This window comes from Lichenostomus cassidix, chromosome 4 (genome assembly GCF_008360975.1).
Source record: "Lichenostomus cassidix isolate B80296 chromosome 4, HeHo_3.0, whole genome shotgun sequence".
In the NCBI taxonomy this organism is placed as follows: Eukaryota; Metazoa; Chordata; class Aves; order Passeriformes; family Meliphagidae; genus Lichenostomus; species Lichenostomus cassidix.
Window position 1 is genome coordinate 45,098,351 of NC_139484.1, and position 21,774 is coordinate 45,120,124.

The 21,774-nt window shown below is 37.8% G+C and overlaps 1 protein-coding gene across 2 annotated transcripts in view; it reads left to right on the forward strand.

The window, feature by feature from the left end:
* SCFD2 (sec1 family domain containing 2) overlaps nt 1–21,774 on the forward strand; it is a 189,715-nt gene that overhangs the window by 47,702 nt on the left and 120,239 nt on the right. For both annotated transcript variants that reach the window (XM_085058964.1, XM_085058965.1), the window contains exon 4: nt 1,320–1,495. In XM_085058964.1, coding sequence (XP_084915090.1) covers nt 1,320–1,495 — 176 coding nt within the window. The remainder of the gene's footprint in view (nt 1–1,319; nt 1,496–21,774) is intronic.

Sequence of the window (21,774 nt, forward strand, 5' to 3'; positions counted from 1 at the left end):
ACAAAGAATATATGTGTTTTTGCTTTATTTAGCGGTGTTCCCAAATCTAAATGCTCTTCCAAAGTCTGCCCTTGGCATCACTGAAACTAAGGGGAAGAGCTTTCAATATTTATTTGCTGTTGGAATCATTTATTCACCATTAATATGATACTGAAAGGATAAAGTCAGATGGAGAGCCTTGTTAAGTGATGATGTAACCAAACACAGAGAAGAAACACAGTGTCAGTTTTACAAGATTTTTCCTTTATGGAAAAATTCTGACAAAATCAATCAGTGATGCTAAGCTATGAATCACTTAGCATCAGGACACCCTCATGTCCTTCTGGCACCAAAGATTGTCCTATTTAAGTTAAAGGATCCTCCTCACTCAATCTCATATATCCCTACTCTTTAGGTCTGGTTAGCTTGCGGAAGATGACTTGTTACTGGCAGACGCTTCCAGAAACCAGCCCAGGACTAGGTCACAATCCAGACTTGCAGCTGGTATGGTGTTTTGACACCATTTTTGCCTGCCTGTTGATGGCAAGTGCAATTGCCTGTGAGGAGTTTCTTGGGGTAGATGAGCTGCCTTCCTTCCTGAAAGAGATGCCTTCTAAAATATAAATCAGTTGAGCTGGCATTTTAACATTGGATGGAACAACAGCTGATCCTGTAGTGTTTGTCTGGCCCAAATGGTGCCCCTCTAATGCTCCTCTAATAAGGAGAGATGTACAGGCCCATGTGTGGGTGCTGGGGTGTTTATTTTCAAATAGCCAGTGAAATCATGCTGTGGTTACTGCATGTCGGAAACTGAAGAGTCACGCCTCAGAAGCATGCCAAAATATCTCCAGAAATCAGTTCCGTGCATCACTAACATTATATTTAATTTTTGAGTCCAGACTAATCAAAAATGCACTCTCACTAAGTAGTGAGAAGGTTCGAGTTTGCTGTAAGGTAAAAAGTTGACAAATTCCCATTGGACTTCTGGTAAAAACAGAAAGATTGTTTAGAAGTAGTCATCAAGTATTGTTTCCCTAGCTTAAATGAATGTCCCTCTATGTCTGAAAAGAACAAAAAATTTATTACCCTTTATGTCACCATCTGTTGTGTATTGTTAAAAACCTGCCATATTACATACCTTAAGGCACAATTCATTGATGATGTCTTTGTCCTGACCTTGTTGCTGCAGCTGAAGCTCCCAATGATTGCAGTAAAGCTAAGATCAGGCCCATAATAGAGAGGCCTCTATAAAGTTCTCTATAACCTTTTCACTATAATTTAAAAAATGTAGTTTTCCATTTGTTACCACTCAATGCTGTGTCCTGTTTTCCTTTCTACAGGCAGAGTCACCCCAGAACAGCTCAGCTCATACATTCAGCTTTTCAGAAACAATCTCAAAGCTTTGGAGAACCACTGTGGTCTTCTACAGCTTGTGCTGGCCACGGTCCAGACTTTGAAACACCCCCAGACTTCCAAATGGGACAATTTCCTTGCCTTTGAGAGATTACTTCTGCAGGTACCCATTTTGTTTAATTTTTTGAATTCCCATTGCATTCTGTAGCTTGTATTTTTTTATGAAGAGTTGTGTTGGGATGTCTTGCTAAAAAGCTGTTCTCTATTACCAAATGGGTAAAAGGAATGGGAACCTACATATTTAATCTTTTATAGTTTTGTCTGAGAAATTTTATAAATGAAAGAGTAGGCATTAAAGGTGAAGCATATAAGTAACCTGAATTGGGTGACAGTTTTGCATTTATATGAAGTTCCAAGTTGATATAACTTTTAGCATTGGATAGGATTGTTGTTATTGTTATTACTATTATTATTATTATTATTGTATGCTTCTTGAGGTAATGTGCTGAATCAAATGCAGAGAGGAATTTGTTACTAGGTAAGCGTTAAATTTGTGTTACTTGCTGAGTAGATGAAAGCATATTTGGAAATTCCATGCACCTAGAGAGTGAGGTTTCCCTTGTTCACAACTGTCATCTACCCTCGGTTTTTCCCACCACCACATTTTTTATGGCATCCTGTTTGTGACCACAGTATTATTTACGTACCATTTTGTATCACATTTGGATTTCTCTCGGGAAATTAAGAGTTAGTGGTATATTGAACTCTATCCTACTAACCTTTGGAGATCTATGAAACAAATGAGGAGTTTTTTCTAAGAACCTAGTAGAGCTAATTTCTGCTGAAGTTCACAGAAAACTCAAAACTTTCCTTCCTGTGCTGTTTCTTTGCCATTTTACTGTTTTTAGAGAAACCATCTTCTGAAACCCTAGCAAGAGCATGTCTTCAAGAGCAAACTCCTAATGAAGTTAGAATCAACTTTAAATGAGTGAAATATACAGTGTGATTCTCAGCTAAAACCAGATACTTCTGTAAAAACCAGCTGTCTTTGTCAGGGTGTCCAAAACAACCAATCAATTTGACTCTCCCCGTGATCTATGGCAGCAGGGTATGATCCCTGGTCCTTCAAGAAAAATATGCCCATACCTCATAGCTCTGTAGTCAATGAATTTCTGCAAGGTTTGGGAAGCAAAAAATGCAAAACTTAGAGAGTAGCAAGCTCTTTTCTACATTGATTTTAAAAAGTATTCTCTCATGGTAAGACTGAAATATTTTTGAATACCATAGGTAACTTTCTTTTTCTGTTTAAAAAACAAACACACTTCAGGTAAATGATCTTGTTGCAACCATTCTTTAGTTTTTCTGGACTGTAGAAGATGGGACTGACAGCCCCTAGCCCCCTTCTCTGTCCCACAGTGAGTCATGTCACATAGATCTTCTTAGAGGCTGTCTAAGTTCCATCTTAAAACCAGTTCAGCTTTAGAATCAAAATAAAGCTGCAAGCTCAGCATTGTTTTCACAACAACAGACAGCTGCCTATATAAAAACCATGCAGTAAATCAGCAGGGAGTGGGAAAACAGAGGTAAGGGACAAGCAAAGTATATATTTCATAAAAAAGAAATGTTTAACAAGCACTCTCATAATCGTAGGTGGCTTTGGATTATACCCTCTGCCTTCCACCCATCATATTAAGGTAAACTGTGTTAGCCAAAGCAAACTTTCTAGGCTAAGATTTGTATCTGTTCCTTAAGCACATACTTATTTTCAGTAGTTCAAACAACAATTATTTTGAATTACATAGACTCTATTTTGAAGACACAGTCTGAAATGCATTATCTGCTTCTGAGCACATAGCCTGTCTTTGAGCTGTTGACAGAAGTTTATAGAGAGAGCAAAGTGTTGAGACCCAGAAGACATTAGAGATGTTTTTATTAAAAAAATAAATCAACCAAGACATTATGTTGTGAATGGCTGGTACATAGCACACTGCACTAAATTTGATTCTGTGTTTATTTCAGCAGCACTACTGAGAAATTCTCTAGCCATATTTGTTATGTTTCATATAGTTTAAAATAATAAATCTTAAAGAATCCTCAATAAAAAGTACTTGTTTCAACATGAAAGTAGTATTGTTTCTGTTGTATATTGGAACAACATAGAAGACAACTGTTTGTGAAAGATCTACTGGGACTAATATTATTAGACTCTGACAATGTAGAAATTCTAGATTTTTTGCTGATGGATGCACGTCAGGCTCCAGCTGATGCTAAAGGAGATAACCCAATAAAAACAGCTAGTGTTAGAATCTCAGATTCCCCAAAAAAATAAATCTGCACAGTGTTGGAATTTCTGTCATTACTGGATCTCTCTGATGGGTCTCATGATTCTCTGCATAGTCTACTTTGTGCTTTTCAGAAAAAAAACACACTGTTGATAAGCAACCTTTAGTCTATTATACTGAATAACCTTTTATGTTTTTCTTTGTCTCTTCACTCCTTGATTTACCCTTTTCAAGTTGCAAGTACTCAGTTCTAAAAATGGCCTGCTAGAGGTCAAAACAACCCACTTCTACTATTTTGTCATAACTAAAGATCTCTACATTTTTCAGATCTGTGTTGGCTCAATACTTTTTTTACATCTGCAGCAAGGAAGTTTGGTTTTGACTGAAGGTCTGCTAAAAGTGCAGCTGCATGCTTAACACAGTGTTCTTCTCTCCTTTGCTGGATTGGATGAATGGTTTGAGAGTGAAATTGGATTTCAATGGAATCATGGCCTTGACCTCAAAGGAAAGAGGATCATGGTCTAAGAGTAATACATCAAAATGATTCGTCTTGTCGATCCCAAGTTTTCTCTGTGTTCTGATGCTCTACCTCTGCACATGATAGAGCTTTCGCTACGGAGGAGTTTTAAATGCAGTGTGAATTGTAACAGTTTATCCTATTTACCAAGGAGATATCTTACCCCATTGTATTTTTCTTCTCTTGGGATCATCTTGCTATTTTTTCTAATTCTGACCATCCATGAAACTGCTAGTTGGAAAAGGGAGCACGGACTAAGTGCTGCACCACTTTGCCTGTAATTCCCCTGTACTCCTCATGTGACTACCTTGTTTTCCTTCAAGTGAAGACTTAATGTTTAGGGAGATAACTAAGTAAGAAAGAGTGTTGCCACTTCATAGTTTTTAGTTATATTCCTTGTTCTTCTAAAATTTATGTCTTTGATGCAGGTTTATTAGGCAGTATGGGCTGATAAAGTACTAAAGCACAAAAGGAGCTGTCTTCAGGGTAAACAAAATGTGACACTGTGAGAGAAGAAATACATTTGCTGTTTTTAACATATACTACTCATATATTTACTGAGCAGGGATTTCTGCCTCCAGTTTCAGTTTAAAAGTACCCAGCAGATAGTGTGAATGGGACCATGATGTGCCCCAAGGGAAAGTGCTGTCCCTCTTTGAAGAGCACTGTTCTAAAAATATGAGGTTGGATGCTGTCTCTTAGAATTGGCTGAATCCTTCTGGCATAACTTATTCTCAAGATTTAAGAGTAAAACACTTGCCATACTGAGTAGAAGTCTATTTTATTAATAACCCCACCATTAAATTCCAAGATTAGGGTTTTTTTCAGTGACCTCTTCCCAAAAGAGGAATCTGTGTTTCTTCTTTAGGATGAGGACATTCTCTTCTTTTTTAAGGTATCTGGGCTAAACTTACTTCTGAAACTGCAAGTATACAAGCAATGTTGTCTTAGAATAGCTGGATTGCTGAAAATAAGGATATCTGGAAGATTATTAAATTAATTGTTATTATAGTGTTGGAGAAGGAAATCTTGCTTCTTGAGGCTTTTTTGTGCCACAAATATTTTGCACCTGCTGATGAGCATTTCACAATTTCCTGGAAATTAGACAGCTTCAGCATTGACCTAAAAACTTTGATGCTACCATTGGATCTCAGAACTGTCAAAGTTTTGTTTTGTGATGCTGACTAATGTCACATAATCACAAGAGTAATGTGAATTAAATTCATAATAAATAATACTATAAAAATCAATCCATAACCAAAAATCATTAACACATTCGCAGTTTCATCCTATAGATCAGTGGATATAATTACCTTTATGATGCCTATCTGGCTAAAAATCCTTTCAGCTACCATAAAAAAGAAAATACTCTAATATTTCAGTAAGAGCAACTGGAATTTTTAGTCACTCCTGGTAGTAATATAAGTAGGTCAAATGCTCTGGTGGTGGAAGCTGTGTACATACACTTAGATGGAGAGCTCTTGACAGTATAGTATTTTCATGTTTAAAATTCCAAGTACTAATTAGTACTAATTTGGTGCTCTAAAATTTGTCAGAATACAGATTTATTTTTGTCCTTGGTGTCTTGAGAAACAGAAAGTACAAACATGTTTTTAAGGAAACAGAAAGTTAATGCCAGATGTCATTCCAATGTTTTTATTTTTCTTTTGGCGGAAAGTGGTTATGAGTTTAATCAGTGACATCATTCTTTCTCTTATGAATATTAGCATTCAAACTTGCAAAAAAAAAAGTGGAAAAATTTCAATATTGCTGAGTATTTTATATTTTAGTTAATGTTTCAGTAGCAAGATCTAATAACTAGGGTGTTAGTAACCATGCCATCCTGTGCTGTGATTCTCTATCATTTTTACAAATGCAAGGTACACGACTCATTACTTAATCAAGGGTGACATTATTATTTATTTGCACATAATAGGCTAGGCGTTCCTCATATATGCATGCCTGCACAGAATCCTGTGCCAATAAATTTGGAAACCCTTCAGAGAGCTTACAAATTTTCCCTGTCTAAAACTCAGTGTAGTTTTCAGACCTCTCAACATTTCTACGGGATACAGTAGTTATTAGTGACATTTATTGACTCTAAAGTGGTATAAACCAAGAGCTTAAGCGTGGGCTTCGGTCTGCTGAAGCAAGCCATTTGATAGAAAGAAGTGAGAAAATAGAAAAGCTTTTGTACTACTTCCTCTTGCTCTGCAAGAATAATTCATAGGTCAGTTGTGGAGAGACCTTTATTTCTACACAGAATAGATTAAGATCAGTGATATTCCTTGATGATTTTATTTATATTGCTTATTCTATGTGTAATTTATAATTACATAGCTCAGCTCAGTGCAATAAATTATCCTTTTGGTGGCCTGCAATGTTGATCAGTTAATCTCTTTAGAAGAGATAATGTGACAGTATTTGGAAAGAAGACCCATAGTGTTAGCTGCCCATAATTAGAGATTTTACATTTAAAAAAATAAATCTTGAAATTAGATCAGTCACTTTTCAACATAGAGTAACATATGGAATTAATTGTCTTGGTGGGAGTCTTGCATGATAACACATTGATTACAAAGGTCATCCTCTGGAATTTGGTATCTTTTGGATGAGATTGCAGTTTGGACACTGATACACATTCTGTCTTACACAACTAGAAAATCAAAAATAATTTGTTGATGAAATGAAAATAGTCATATATCAATTCCTTAAACTTCCAGATTATTTACTGTTAGTTCTTATTTAAACATCTGTTTGTTAGGCTTGCTGCATTTACACTGGAGTGATTTCCAGAACATGTAAACCTATTTGGATTCTTCCCTTATACATGCAATATTTTTAACTTCTCAAGCATTTAGTCTACATAAAATCTATATTAAATTTCATGACCATTCATAAAAACTGGTAAATACACAACCTGAAGTAGTATTGCTTCTTGAAACCTGTCTCACATGGTCTCAATTCATTCATTTCTTTTGCTTGCTCAGTGCTTCTTATGCTTGTGATACCTTGTTTTTGCAGGAATTCAAATGTGTTTATGTGTTTTTTATACCTTTCTATAAAGTAGAACTCTAAACTTCTGGAGACATCTTAGTACTACAGCAATATAGGTAAAACAGTGGACTAAATTTGAGGAAGTGATGAGCTCTTTTGAATGTGTTTGGTTCTGTAACACTCTGTAGAGGAGGAGCTTGTTGATTAAAATTCATATTCCATGGGCTTAGGGAGCTTGGTTATGGGCCATTTCCTAGGTTTGACATGCAAGAATTAAGGCATTCCAACTAGTTTTGCTCAGAAAGAAACATGTGTATGTGTGTGTATATACACGTATAAATTATTTTATTCTGTATGTATTTATAGAATTTTTCTAGTCAAAATAATTTCCTGTAAGTAGAATGCTCTTGACAGACTACTTGGAAAATAAGATACAGGTTGGGATAGTTTTAACATTAAATAAATGCTTTGGGAGTGAACAGAAGCTATCTTTATTGACAATTTATTAATCTGTTGAAAGAAAACTATTTGAAGTTTTTCTAACTGTGGCTGACAAGGGGTTAAAATATTTTAAGTGTGGTTACCATATCACATGGGAATTTAGAATATCTTTTGGTATTCTGAAAATTGCCAAGTATTGCCATTATGGCTCTCATTTAAAACACAAAGATCTCCCTTCCTCATCCTGTGGAAGGGCTAATATTTTGTATGCAGACACAGGTCACCTAGAGCCTCTAAAAAGAGCATTAAATGAAGAAATGGCTTTCTTAAGTGAACAAATGTCAACATCTATAAAACTTTAAAAGCCTTGTGGGAAGAAGCTAAACATATTAAGTCAATTGGAACTGTTAAATTAATGTTCTATGTACAAAACCGAAATACTTCTTGTAAAATGGAAGAATCCCAATGTATAAATGATTGTAATAGGAGTCAGCTTTTCAGGGGGGAAAGCAGAAAACCACTATCACCCCCTCTACACACATGCACTTTTTTTTTGTAAGAAGTTTAAACAATTAATACCTTTCTCATGGTAGTTGATATCTGGATAGCCCATGCTGCAGAAGGGCAGCATGACTATCAGTTTCACATGAACCGAGTGAAACCCAGAGTCCTTCACCAGTCCTGGGAATCCCTGTGCATAGCTATGGCTCTGCCTGCCACTTGCCATTCTTTCTCCTCTTTGATGTTTCTCCTTAGAATGTAACATTAACTCCTTACTTTCCTTAAGAGTTAATATTAACTGGACCAAAGGGCAGGTGCCCACAATCCCTGCCAGTATATGTAGAGGAGTTGTGGGGGAGAAACAATATGACCCATATTGAACAAATCATCATTTACTCTTATACAGATAATTGTGCACCAAGAGGCAAAGCTTCTGTCGCATGCACTCCAAGGAAGTCCTTGCTTTGCTCTACACGATGCTCCAATTATAAAAGTTGCCATACTATCTGATTTCCTTTAAATGCAGGATCTGTTTTCCAGCATCTCCTTCTTAAGGAGATTCTTACCACCCTCACAAAAAAAAATTGTCTTGCTTCTTTCTGGTTTTACTTGCACTGGAAAGTCTGAGTCATATGTGAAATGTGTTTTAAAAAACACTTTTCCTAAAACATTACAATTATCTCCAATAGATGGCAAATCTCATGGCTTGTTAACCTGCAGGAAAATGACATTCACTATTTTGTATCTAACAAAGTGGAGGAGTCAAGCACTCTTGGCTTGGAAGGCAGGGACTTGTAAGCAGTTCCTTTTTAGATGTGACTTCTGTGGTCACAGGTAAGCAGTGCAAGAGTGCAGATTCCTTTAGTTCATCTTTTGCCTCGAAACTGCAGAAATCCCATTAGCAATGCCCATTCATCAGGCTCTTGATGAACAAGTTAATTGTCAAGGTTTTGGTGAGTACTGTCAAGTGTGGTTTTGTGGTGTTAAGTCTCTGCTAATAAGTTCATGAATTTGATGTTAATTTTGTGTTACTGGCAGACAAAGTCACATATGAATGGAGATGGGGAAGTAGACAGCTCCACTTGTGTTCTAGCATTTTATTTTGTATCCATTTCATTCATTATGCTACTCATGTTTATTTGATAAAAATAGTTGTTTGGTGAAATTTTTTTTGATGCTTTCAGTCATTATGTTTCACTCAGCTTGACATAAACTAGATTAGAATGTCACGGGGTTTATTTTAAGATGATATATAGGATTTCTTAGTTAATAATCCTAATTGGTTTTGCCCCTTTTTTAGAGATGGACTGTGTTTACCTTTGGATTTTTTTCTACTTTCACTAGCATAGTATAGTCTTTAAGGAATGAACATTGCCTTATTTTTACAGCCCAGGTGTCCTCCCTCCCAACAGATGCTGTTGTATTAATAATGAAATCAACACCACAAAACACAGTGTATAGTGAGAACTTTATTCATAAGAACTGCTTATAATTGTGTTTCTTTGCTCAAAGGTAGTAATCATCTATCAAATCTCGTATCTGCAAACCAGTTTGATAGTGGCAGCACTGTATATCTGGGTTTGAGCATGATTATATTAGTCTGTCAGTTTGGTTTTCCCTCCTTTGGAGAATATACTTGATTATTTCCTACAGACTGGCAAGAAAAAAGCAGAGAAACAACACAGCTGAAAACTAGTGAAAACTTTACTGTGGGCAATATCCAAAATTAACAGTGGGGCTGCCACCTTGCATTTCCTCTGTCTCCACACCTCAATGAGTTATATTAACTTTCCACTTGCCCCCACGCTTCCTTTGATCACAGGTATTTCTGAGCACATGGAACATGTATAGACGTAGAGGCGCGCATTACTTTCAGTAGGAAAACAAGTATATTTTTAAATACGATTTTGCTTATTTGCTGGAAAACAAGGTGGTGTTAATGTTCTGAGCTTTCAGGCCAGCTGAGATGAGGGTGGTTTAGGACATCTTTTCCTGATTTAGGATTATGTCTTTTACATGGGGAAATGGAACTGGCACTGTCTTGGAGAACTCACAAAACTCTGCTGTTTTCAATGAAAACCCCACACCCAAAGGAAGCTACACAAAAAGAACTGCCACACAACAAGCTGATTGTGGTTTGGTCCAGCTATGGAGCCATGGTGGATTTTTGTTCATTATAAATTATTACATAATTTTTTGCAGTTGTAGAGACTTCCTTGATATTGTTTGCTCATTTCCAGTAAAGAAGGCAGGCTCAGCTCTCCTTGTCTAGGTTAGAAAAGCAAGTCATGTTTGAAAGCAACATGCTGGCTCAGCCAGCAAAATATTAGTGGAATTTTACCTCTGTAATAGGTAATAAAAAATAATTTTTAAAATCAAATCTGGCTTTCCAGATGTCTGTCTGTATAGTACTTATTGCTGGGTGTTGTTTTGGAGTTGACCAGTTAGCTATACTTAAAACAGAATAGTTGCTATACTTCTTCCCTCTTAGAGATGTGAAGAATATTAGAATATTAGAATCAGAGGTTACTGCTACATCTGTTGTTCCATGGGTATGTGTAACAGACAAATTATTCAGTCTAGTAGGTGTTTCCTACATGTTCCTGAGTTTTCTTGGGAAATGAAGAGAGATTTTCCTCTAGGGGTTGTCTTTCTTTAGATTTTCTCAGTTCACATCTCTTCAGCTAAGTTACCTTACATTGCCATGAAGTTTCTCTAGGGACTCTCTCAAGTCTAAAAGGATGCCTCTTCAGAAGCCTGTCTGTTTCACTGTGGCACCATATTTGAGCACAAGAACTTTAAAGTCAGCATACTGTAGGCCTGACAAAAGTGGATTTATGCTCAAAGCTGCCTGCTTGCTGTGGTGTTCCTGGCTCAGTGCAGAGCAGTATGAGAGCTGTAAAAGACAAACTCGTGTAACAAGACTGTTTCATTCTCATTTGCATCCCACCTTCCCCCAAACAGCAAAAGGAAATATTTGCTTCATAACCAGAAATTACATGCATTTACTTATTCTGAAGCTTCTGTAGCATTGTATTTGTGTTTACTCTTTCATGTATTAAATAAGAATGCTTTGTGCTATAAAACTGTAGTGGGCATAGGAGAAAAAATTAAATTTCCCTCTGGATGTCCCCCCTGCACCATCTCATCCCAGATTGTTTGCCTTCATGTGCCTTTAAAACAAATAGCATATGGTTCTGTGAGTGTTCCTGTAATGTAAAGTAGTCGTGTTGCCTGCAGAAATGAAGGGTACTATGCACATGTAAAACTTGTACAGTATTTTCTAATGAAAAATGACAGCCCATTTGTGCAGCTGTGTCTAATAAGGCATGAATAGAGTTAACTGCTGTTTACATCCTCACACTGTTTGTTTGAAGTACAGAAATGCTGTGCATTCACATTAGTCAATTCAGTATAGAAACCTAACTTGGACTGATTGTTGATGGGAAGTATTTCATAATTTTGTAGCAGGTTGAAACATATGGTTGCAGTTACAATAAATTACTAGGTCCATAAACCACTGCCATTCAGCACAACTGTCAGGTTGATGTAGGTTTATCCTTTAGGAGAATACAATGTAGATAACGGATAAGTCATAAATGATAGTCTAAGTCTCTGGGGAAAGGAAAAGTTTCAAATTCTTTTTAACAAGGGCATTTTGAAGAGAAGAGGAAAAGGTAATGTGCCAGAGATGAGAAACTCTCCAAACATGACTTAATTCTATCCATCAGTTTTTCTTCTGGTATTTCTTCCCTACCTATCCTCAAGTCTAGGGAAAATTAAATAGCTTCTAAGCCATAGGCAGCAAAGGATTCAGGCATGCCTCATAGTTGCATCTGACTTACACTTGCATAGCAATGTTGCCTTTTCTGAATGGAGGAGAAATGTTCTTCTCTGATAAACAATAAGGAGCATTTTCTTTCAGTTTTAAAAAAATGTCTCTGGCTTTATCTGATTTTTTTAATCCAGTATTCTTCTGCAACACAGAAACAGAGCACAGTTAAATTTGGGAAGACGTAGATACTGTGTTAAGATATCTGTAACTATTAATAGCTCTAGATGTTAAATGTATCAGCTCAGAATATTGTTTTCCAGTAATAGTATCAGAGTGTGGTTAGCATAAAGAATCCCCAAGGAAGACTGGCACGGGTCCTCAACTGCTTTTTTATTAGCAGATATTTTAATAAAGGCTTTGGTGTCCCTGGTGAGCAGGCTCTCGCCAGTGTGATTTGTTTCAGTTCTGTTTGGTTTTGAAAGTAAATTTTAAAATAATTCATTCTTATATCTGTTTTAACAGGTATGGTTATGAAAAAACTCTGAAAGTCCCTGCTTACATCAGAAACAAACAATATTTTAAAAGCTAAAATTCTTGATCCCATGTACCACTACTTAAAGTTCATTATCTCTAATGGACAGTAGCCTCAGCTGGGCATAATTCTTCTGATTGTAACTATACACAGGAATAAATTTCAAAATGTATTTTCTTGCAGGAAAAAAAAAAAGTAAAAAGCTTACATAGCTTTCTCACTTAATTTGATTATCCTGCCACCCCTCTGTGTAGGTTTTTCTCCAGACTGTAGGTGTGTTTTCTGACCAGGTTATTTAATTTCCACAAAAAAATACTCAGTACTCAAGGAGTCAGTACACGACATTCAAGTGCTCTGAATTCCACAGTAGTTCTGGGGAGCTTTAGAACAACTCATTTAGCACCTTCTGTGTCCTCTTATCTACTGTTCCTTCAAGCTTATCTTGGTGAGACTTTGGCTTTTGCCACAGTTATTGGAAAGATGTGCTTTTTCTCTGTGCCCTGGAAAAAAAGGCTCTTTGAGAAGGTTCCTACTGTAGGAGAGAAATGGTTCATGACATCTTCTCATTGCGCCTACAGAGGTGGCAGCAGATGCACAAGGATGGACGATGCTGCTGCTTCTAGGGAGTGTCACTCACTGGCATATGCCAACTTTGGCTTTGTCTGTGTGCTGGTTTAGTTTCTTCTGCTTGTTGACTGCAGAGAAGAGGTTGAATATATTGAAGTCATATGTGCCTGCATTTATTTGGTAGGGGTCTGACTGCAAGGATTGGTAACAAATGTATAGATTGGGATGCCACCATGTGTTTTAAGGGACATAATACATGGGAATTCTGTTAACAGGATGCAAAAATTCAGTGTTTTGCTTTGGGCTCTGATTTCACCCAGTTTTTGAGCTACATAGAATGAAATTTTTTCTCTGTATGAATTCACCCATGTAAGACTATCGGTTTGAACTTCAAACATCAGCATCTGTAAATGGTTTCATTGCCTCTGTGAAATTAATTGTTTCCTAGCCTATCACTGTGTGCATATATGTTTTATTCGTAGCCTGAGCAAAATCTCTTTTAGAAGTGAACACTAGCAGAAAATTAGTTGTTTCGTTAGTATCTGATGGGTGGACTTCAGAGCAGTAGAGATAAGTATGGAGTGGCGTGCCTCTTCTCATTCTGTTTCTCTTCTGTAAGTGAAATGAGGAGACACAATTTTAAGACATCACTAAAGCACTCTGTCCTGGCACTAGTCTTCTTGTCCTTTTCCTCTATATGTTGGTCATAGGAGTTTTATTCTCATAAAATACATAGAGACAGAAGATACTTTTAAATCTCTTAACTCTGACATGTTTTCAGTAAGTAATGGCATGGGAATGTAATTTCTTTATGTAAAAATACAAAAGCTAGATGCTGTCTCAGACAGGGAGAAACATATTTCAAGCAGATGGGCTCTCAAATGACGATGGAAACAGCAACTCATGGATGACCAGGTGACCTGTTTTTCAGTCCTGAAGAACTAAAAATAATTTACATATTTTTGTTTTTAAAACATTTGCATGTCATCTTGGTGTGATTACTGGCACATGTTGTCTTGATTCAACTTTATTGTCGCATTATTCTCTCACATTCAGGGGCCACATGTGCTCCACATCTGGTGAACATTGAAGGCCTTTTGAAAAAACATCACCATGTTTTTGTTCTTAGAAATGCTTATGACAAATATCATGGTCTTGCATCTGCTTCTGCTATTGGTTGCAAACAGGATGCACTAGGCTGTGCCTACTGTCCAGTTACAAAACCACCAGTGATAACATAATACACTTCCTGTTAACTGAAGTGATTAACTGCTTGACTATTGGCCCTTTTGCCTTGCATTAGAATGACTGATAGGAATGAACTTTTTAATAGTTATTCATGCTAAAATTTGATCTTGCTTTTGAGCAGAGCATGCTTTAAAAACCGCTAGCATAGTATTCTATGTCAAAAGTCTCCAAGAATCTACTACTTAAAACATTCTGAAAAAAGTTGAATGTTTTCGGACAGATCTGCCATTGCTGTTCTGGTTTGGTGTACTGCTCAGTGCATTTTATAGTGTGACTGCATGACTATTTACCACACCTCATGACAATGATGTTGCATTTATCGTGAACATCTGATGGTGTGAAGTACACTCATTGTGAACACCATCTGTTTAGAATATATGTTTCCCTGTACCAAACCAGTTGCATGCAAAGAAGATTGCAGTGTGCTTTTCACACATTATTTATTATGTAGGGCAAAGTGAGAGATCATGAATAGCATCTTCTTACATTTCACCCTTAGGTGCATATTTTATAAAATTTCATTTGGAGATACCTAAACCCAAACTCAAACCTGAAACATGTTTAGTTGGGCTTAGAATGAAGGAGAAAATAGTCTCCTGACTCAATAATGAACTTCATTTCTCTTTTGGGACTTGACTTCTGACACAGAGAGAAGGCCAAAATAAAACCCAGACTGAGTGAGGGCCCCGACTTAAACCTGCTTTTAATTAAGCCTTGTAAAGAAGCTTTTCTGCTAAAACTCTCAGGTTGAAGAGTTCATGCAAAAAAACCTCCCTGTGGCTTATGAACAGCCAAAGTGGGGACATTTGAACACACATTTTTTAATAGTTTAATTCAGAAAAAATGCAAGTGAGAAAGTCCATACTATTTATTTAATGCAGTTTTTATCAGATCATTCCTTCTCTGGTACTTTCTTTTTTCATTACTCTATTTCAGTTAAAACTTAATGCTCCTACAAGAGGTTTTCATGTTAACAAACATGAAAATGAAATTGTTTTGTTTTCCTTTTTTCCTAATTGCACGTGAATCTGACCTGGTTCAGCTGGACACAGTTACAGGGCGTTAGACATGTAATACACATTTCAAATGAGAATCCCTGCGCCAAGGCAAAGGTCAAAGTAATTTTCTTGTTTGTTTGTTTTCGAAGGGATTAAATAAACGTGGTTTTACCACAAGGAAAATGGCAGTGTCCATTGCTCAATTATGGCTTTGAAGTACACATTTTAATGGGAGAAGACAATCCTGTCTGGATCAGTGTCAGGGATAATTTCAGAAGTAAAGGTTGTGTGTTTTCTGTGCAAAATGCTGCTCTTTGTGCAAGAAATCTGCTAGATCACTTAAGCTATCAACCCCAGACAAGAGCTTATACCACATTAAAATAAAGCTGTGGCTTCAGTGACAGACTGTAAACAAAAGGGGTGGGATACAGTTAATGGCAGCAGTGTAGTGCTAAAGAAAAATAAATAATTCCCTTTTACTTGCAACTGGCAAATGCCCAAATGCTGAAACATCATCAATCATCCTTGATGACTAGATGAGATCATAAACTGAATGAGGAAAAATAAACTTGAATTTAACTAAAATTGTGATTGGCACAGTAAAAATTAACTTTCACCCTTAAAAATGTTTTCTTCTTCCAAAACATTTCTAATTGCCGCCCTTCCCAACTTTTCCCCACCCATTGCAGAACTTCCAAGTGCTCCTCACTGTTGGTAATGTTATCCTTCCATGTCTGTTTCAGCATGTGCTTTTAGTTTTTTTGTTGAGAAATAAGCTGCTTTTGCATTTCTTCCAAAAAAGCATCTGAAGTGTAGTCTTCATATAAATACTGAACATCGTGTTATTCATAACCTCATAATTCACCAATCTAGCAGCTGAATAATGTAGCAGGCATAGAAGACTGAGAAGCAAAGGATGTTATACAGACCAGCAGAGCCATTCTGACAAAAATCTGTTGGGGACAAACTTCCTCAGAAAAATACATTAAGTTTCTTTTTCAGTTCTTCACACATCTACAGTTTCTTATGAACAAAATACACCCTCTAGGGAGCAGTTATGTAGTGTCAGGAAAATTGACTTGATATTTTAATTTTTACAGCTGTTTGAGTTTTGCACCATGGTTTTTAAAATAGTGTCTATATCATATCCCTGGAGAGGCTTGTTTGTTCTTCATTAGTGGATAGCTCTAAATATAAAAGTTAAGTTCTGAGAAGTTTGAGTCCTGGTAGAAATAATACTAAAATTCCACCAATAGTATGAAGTCCTGACAATGTGAAGTCAGCTTTGAAGCTGGCAAAATACAACATTATTTAAAAGATAAAGCAGTGTTATCACAAATATTCCAGTCAGGCAATGATCATTACTGATTATTTGAAAAATATCAGACAGGGCTGAAAGAATCAGTTTGACACTGATTTTGGTAAGCAATAAGCAAGGAAATGTAGTTTTAGACCATTGGTTTAAAGGAAGTATTACATCCCAGCTATTCATGGCACATACCAAGTAAGTTGAGAATATCAGTCTGGTTCTTAGGGGTCTAATTGGTGCCAAATTGGCAGAGATTGAGTAGTAAGGGAGCTCGGGCTACCCCTTAACCTCCTGAGCTTTTGCATACTTACTTTATCAGTTGTGTAGATAAGGGCTTTTGCTTCACCATGCTGTCAGTCTGGTCCTTGCTATAAGATGAAAACACTGTATTTAATTATGTAGTGTGGGCTTGGGTTCAGCCATCCCTGTGATATCAGATGTGTAAAGTGAACCTCTGATGGTAATTAGTGTGTATTACTGATGAGTGTTGGGAACAAACTACATGAGCGATCTTTTCCATAGATATCATGAGAGGTTGTTTTTTTCCCCTTAATAAAAAAAGAAAAAAAAAAAGGCATAAATGCTGACTTAGAATTGCTCTGATTATGTTGTGTTAAAATGGTGGATTGATCATCCTGTTTATTTATTTGCATAATAAGATTTGGGGGGAAGGCTATTCTAGACTGAGTTAAATTTCTGCCAGCATATTACCATGCCACATTATTTTATGTGGAGAGAACTGTAAGTTGAGAACTTGTGATTTTGGAGGAATGTATTCCAAAGGCTCACGGCTCATTGCAGCTTGGAGGGATGCAGTCAAAATAGTGTTTTAACTTTTTTTCCCCTGTTACACATGTCAGTTTTTTTGTCTGTGTTGGCAGGAGGCTCAGTTTGTGGATAGATGTTTATTCTTTTGTACATGATCATGTTCATGTAATCATTCTTGCCAGAAAGTGGGAACATAAGTAGAGAGGGTTTTGAGCCACCCAGTGTAGCTTTTGTGAATGTGGAGAATTCTGCTTTACTGGTAAAGTTACCACATACATTCCTTGAGTGGTTCGATATAGAGATTTAATAACCTTGTCTTCTAAATTTATTATATATTTAGATGAGAGAGTTGGTTGGTAAAATATGTAACCTAATTCAAGACTGACAACTGGTGGAGTGGTTCTTTATGTCCAATTCTCAGTTATTTTGCAGTTGGCTTGGTGTTTGCTAGGCTGCGCTGAAAAGAGCAAAGAAAATATGGTTGTGCTGGTTCCAAGGAGTGCTTCTTACAGCTGAAAGCTGAGTCAGCTCTAGCAAAGCCCATTGATACCTCAATCTCAGGACAAAGAGTGAGTTTGGACATCTCAGTAATCCCAAGATTTTATCAAATCAAGAAATTTTACCCATTGTTTTGCCATTGCCTTCAACACAGTTGCCTTTGCTGTGTGGTTTTTACATTCCTACCTGCATCATCAGAACCTGTTCTGAATTTCATGGCCATGGCACTAAATATTCTGCATTTCATAGCCCACTGCAGAGAACAGCATGAAATACTGCCTTTTGTAGCTCACTTTGCTCTTTTCCTGATGTTTGGGTTGTTATTGGTCGTGTGGTTGTTGATCAGTTACCTACTAGTTATTCTCAGGCTGAATGTTTTACTTTTATTGTGAATTTTCCATTGCTCTGTGTCTGAGGATTTCCCATTCTTACCAAGATTTTAATAGCTTTACACCAAAAGTCGGTAGATCCATGTATTGGAAGGATAAGGGTATACTCTGGAAGATGAGGTGAGTAACAAATATAACTTTCAGGCATCATTCATTAATTCAGCCCTTCAGATTAAATGTAAAACATTATTGTTCCTGTAGTAATCTAGAGCTTTAGCAAGCTTTTTTTTGGTAAAAGCAGTAGGAATTAGGAGTAACTGAGAGATTTCAGAATTTTTTCCTGATTATCATTTCTTCTTTCTGTAACAGCAAATATGTATTTTTCATGTTCTTCACTTTAACTTGTGTGTACCCAAAGGATGCAAGTTTTAAATGATCACTAAACTAGTAAAAAATAATTCTTCTAATTCCTCAATAAGGAATCTGGTATCATAAAGGAAGATTCCAGGAGCTAACTCTCCTGCAGGAAGGAGGAATTCTGATTACTTGTTTCAGAGTATTTGTCCACTCTGTGGACTGGTTTGAGTGTCAAGATCTGGCAAAGACATTTCACTCCCAAGGGAAGTGGAAGCCATTGAGACCAGTGGGTAAATTTAAGTAGCTTCATTTTTCTTTTGTAACGCTTCTGCTGAGGATCATCTAAGCCCTCACAAAAGTTGTGCTAAATAAAAGGAAACTGTTGCACTTAATGTATACATTTGCCTTTAGTGGCTAATGGAACATTCACATCATCTTTTATTTTGGACATGAAGTACAGCAACTTCTGTTTTTTCTTCAAGGAATTCGGTTTGCGGGGAAACATCTGGTTTATGTAAATGAGCAGGGAATTCGGTACACGAGAAAATGATTGCCAAATAGCATCTATGTGGTCTCTGCAGCAGTCATTCAGTTACGTTTTGTAAAAATAAACTGTTATTACATCTCTAATTGCTGTCCCTGTTTCAGTGTGTGCCGTGTTAATGAACATGTTTTGCTCCTGCGAATTTAAAACAAATTTAAAAAAAAAAAAAAAAAGGAAGAAGAAGAAGAGAGCAAAGCAGCATGTCCGCAGCAGAAACGACGTAGCAGGGTTTTCCTGATGTTGGGTAATTGCTGCCGAGCTCAGCCTGGATCGTTTGGCAGGCGGCGGCTCCGTGCCCGCCGCGCTCCCACAGCGCCACCTGCAGGGCGCGGCGCTGGCCGGGGCTCGGGAGCCGGGCGTGTGCTCCTGTCCCCGTGCCCTCGGGAGCCGGGCGTGTGCTCCTGTCCCTGTGCCCTCGGGAGCCGGGCGTGTGCTCCTGTCGCCGTGCCCTCGGGAGCCGGGCATGTGCTCCTGTCCCCGTGCCCTCGGGAGCCGGGCATGTGCTCCTGTCCCCGTGCCCTCGGGAGCCGGGCATGTGCTCCTGTCCCCGTGCCCTCGGGAGCCGGGCGTGCGCTTCTGTCCCCGTGCCCTCGGGAACCGGGCGTGCGCTTCTGTCCCTTCCTCACCTCACCCGTATGCTTCACCTTCCTCACCACACACTCCAGGTCCCACGCTCCAGCCGGCCTCCTTTCACACCAGCGGAGAGCTCTGCACACTTCTCTCCCCTCTTCTGCATAAAGCGAGCTGGAAATTCACCTTTATCAATTCAAACACAGAGAAACGGTTCTTGTGTCAAAGTTTAATTATTCTTATTTCTTTCAACCTGGCTCCGTCTCGGCCATGTTTTATTAAAATTACTTTGGTGGCATTTCTGTTGCATGTTTTCTTGTGTGGAAAAACAAATCAAAATGAATCAAACCCACTTATCACATGAATCATTGTTAAAGTCAGCAGTAGTCCTCTGTGTAAAATCTGCCAGTAAAAGCTGGGAGGATGGGGATTAAACCTGGAGCACATTAAATTAGTTCCAGTCTATCCCAAGCAGGCTCTGCATTGCTTGCTTAGGCAGGCAAAACGGAAACAGGCAGTTTATAACGAGGCTGGTTTAAAAACCGTGGGGTTCATTTGAAAAAGATTTATATCCCTCACTTATATAAACATTACAAACGTGGGCTGCAAGCAGGAGGCAAATCTTTATCAAAATCTCTTTAAGAGCTTTTTCATTGTGAATAAAATGGACAGCGTGTACTCTTGTTTGAAGATTCGCCAATATCTGTACACTAATCTTTTCTCAATGCTCTTACTAATTAAAATATGGCTCAGAGTAGAACAGCGAGACCACCAACCAGTAGTTTGCTGGGGTCTGAGAAAAGTGGCGATGACTGAGGTGGCAGAGGGAAATTACTTGGAAGCAGGAAAAGAGATTGTCCTGAGACTGGTTTAGGTTTTTTGTAGTGGTTATAAAAAAAACCCAAAAAGGTGAAATTTTAAAGCAAAACAACTGTGTCTAGATTTATCTCCACCCACCCCCTTCCCTGGTGGAGGCTGCTGTTCTTAAACAGTAGCACAGAAATTTTGTGGGGTTTGTGATCTTTGCTAGGGCCTGCAGCACTGTCTGCTGGGAAGATCAAAATGTTTGCTCCAGGAAAACTAGAAGTAGTCTGGGATGTGAGAGTCCCAGGTGACAACTGGAGCAGCTACTCACCTTGTAACATTCCTGGGTAACTTAATTGTGATTAAGTTGTTTTGAAAGTTTATTTTTAGAAGGATTAAACATACACTAGTGCAGTAAAAAACCTATTTTTTATTTTTAGTAATAAAACAATTTTATTTCTAGCTGTTGCAATACAATTTTACTGTATTTAGGGTACATTATAAGAGTTTTTCAGATCCTGGATTTAACAGAAAGTGCTTTTCATATTTCATTTTGACGTTAATAAACAGTGTCTAAAAGAGCTTTGTAGTACTAGTCTGCCTTCCAAATTATGATCCAAGACTCAGATAAATTATTAAAAGTATTTTGTGCATTATAATGTATAAGGTACTCTGGATTCTCTCATCAAACTAAAGTGTCCAAGACCTCTTTTTGCCGTGATGGCGTCTCCATACGGAGTATGACTTATGACCCAAATGTCTGATTTTCATGTCCTGAGAGCATACAAGTCCTGATGGCTTGTTAGAAAAGTGGGAGCTTTCTGTGCTGTGGAGGGGGTGAAGAATTTTCTAATAGTTCTTAAAGAAGAAATTTGGATTTTTCTGCTGTGATAGTGATATGAGTGTGCTACAATGGTAAAGGTTGGGCGCACTCCTTTCCTGAGGTGTGGAGAGCCAGAGAAGAAGGAAAGAAATTATATCAAAATGCTGTATCTTCTCTCTTGTAAGAGCTGTGCAAGAGAGAGTGTGAGATACATAGGCATACCCATACCAGTTTCTGGAAAAAAAAGCCAGTTGATAGTGAGTTCCATGTTGCGACAGCTTGATGGCTGTTGATGCTCACACTAAATAGGTTACAGCAGGCTCGAGTGTGCCTCTGTTGTATTGGCATCAGCGCACCATGACTCTCAGTGTAGGAGGGGACCATAAAGGCTGTGATGAATGTTACTTCTCATACCTAGGACTCAGCATCAAGCTATCAGAGCACTCACATTAGTATTTGGTAGCATGAGAAGCTACCGCTGCTTACAAGTGTGTAGAAAAGCAAGAAGCTCACATTTGGACTTGGAGCTGAGCATTGGTCTCCAGAGTATCAGTCTGGTGCTGACCACTGGGCCATGACTCC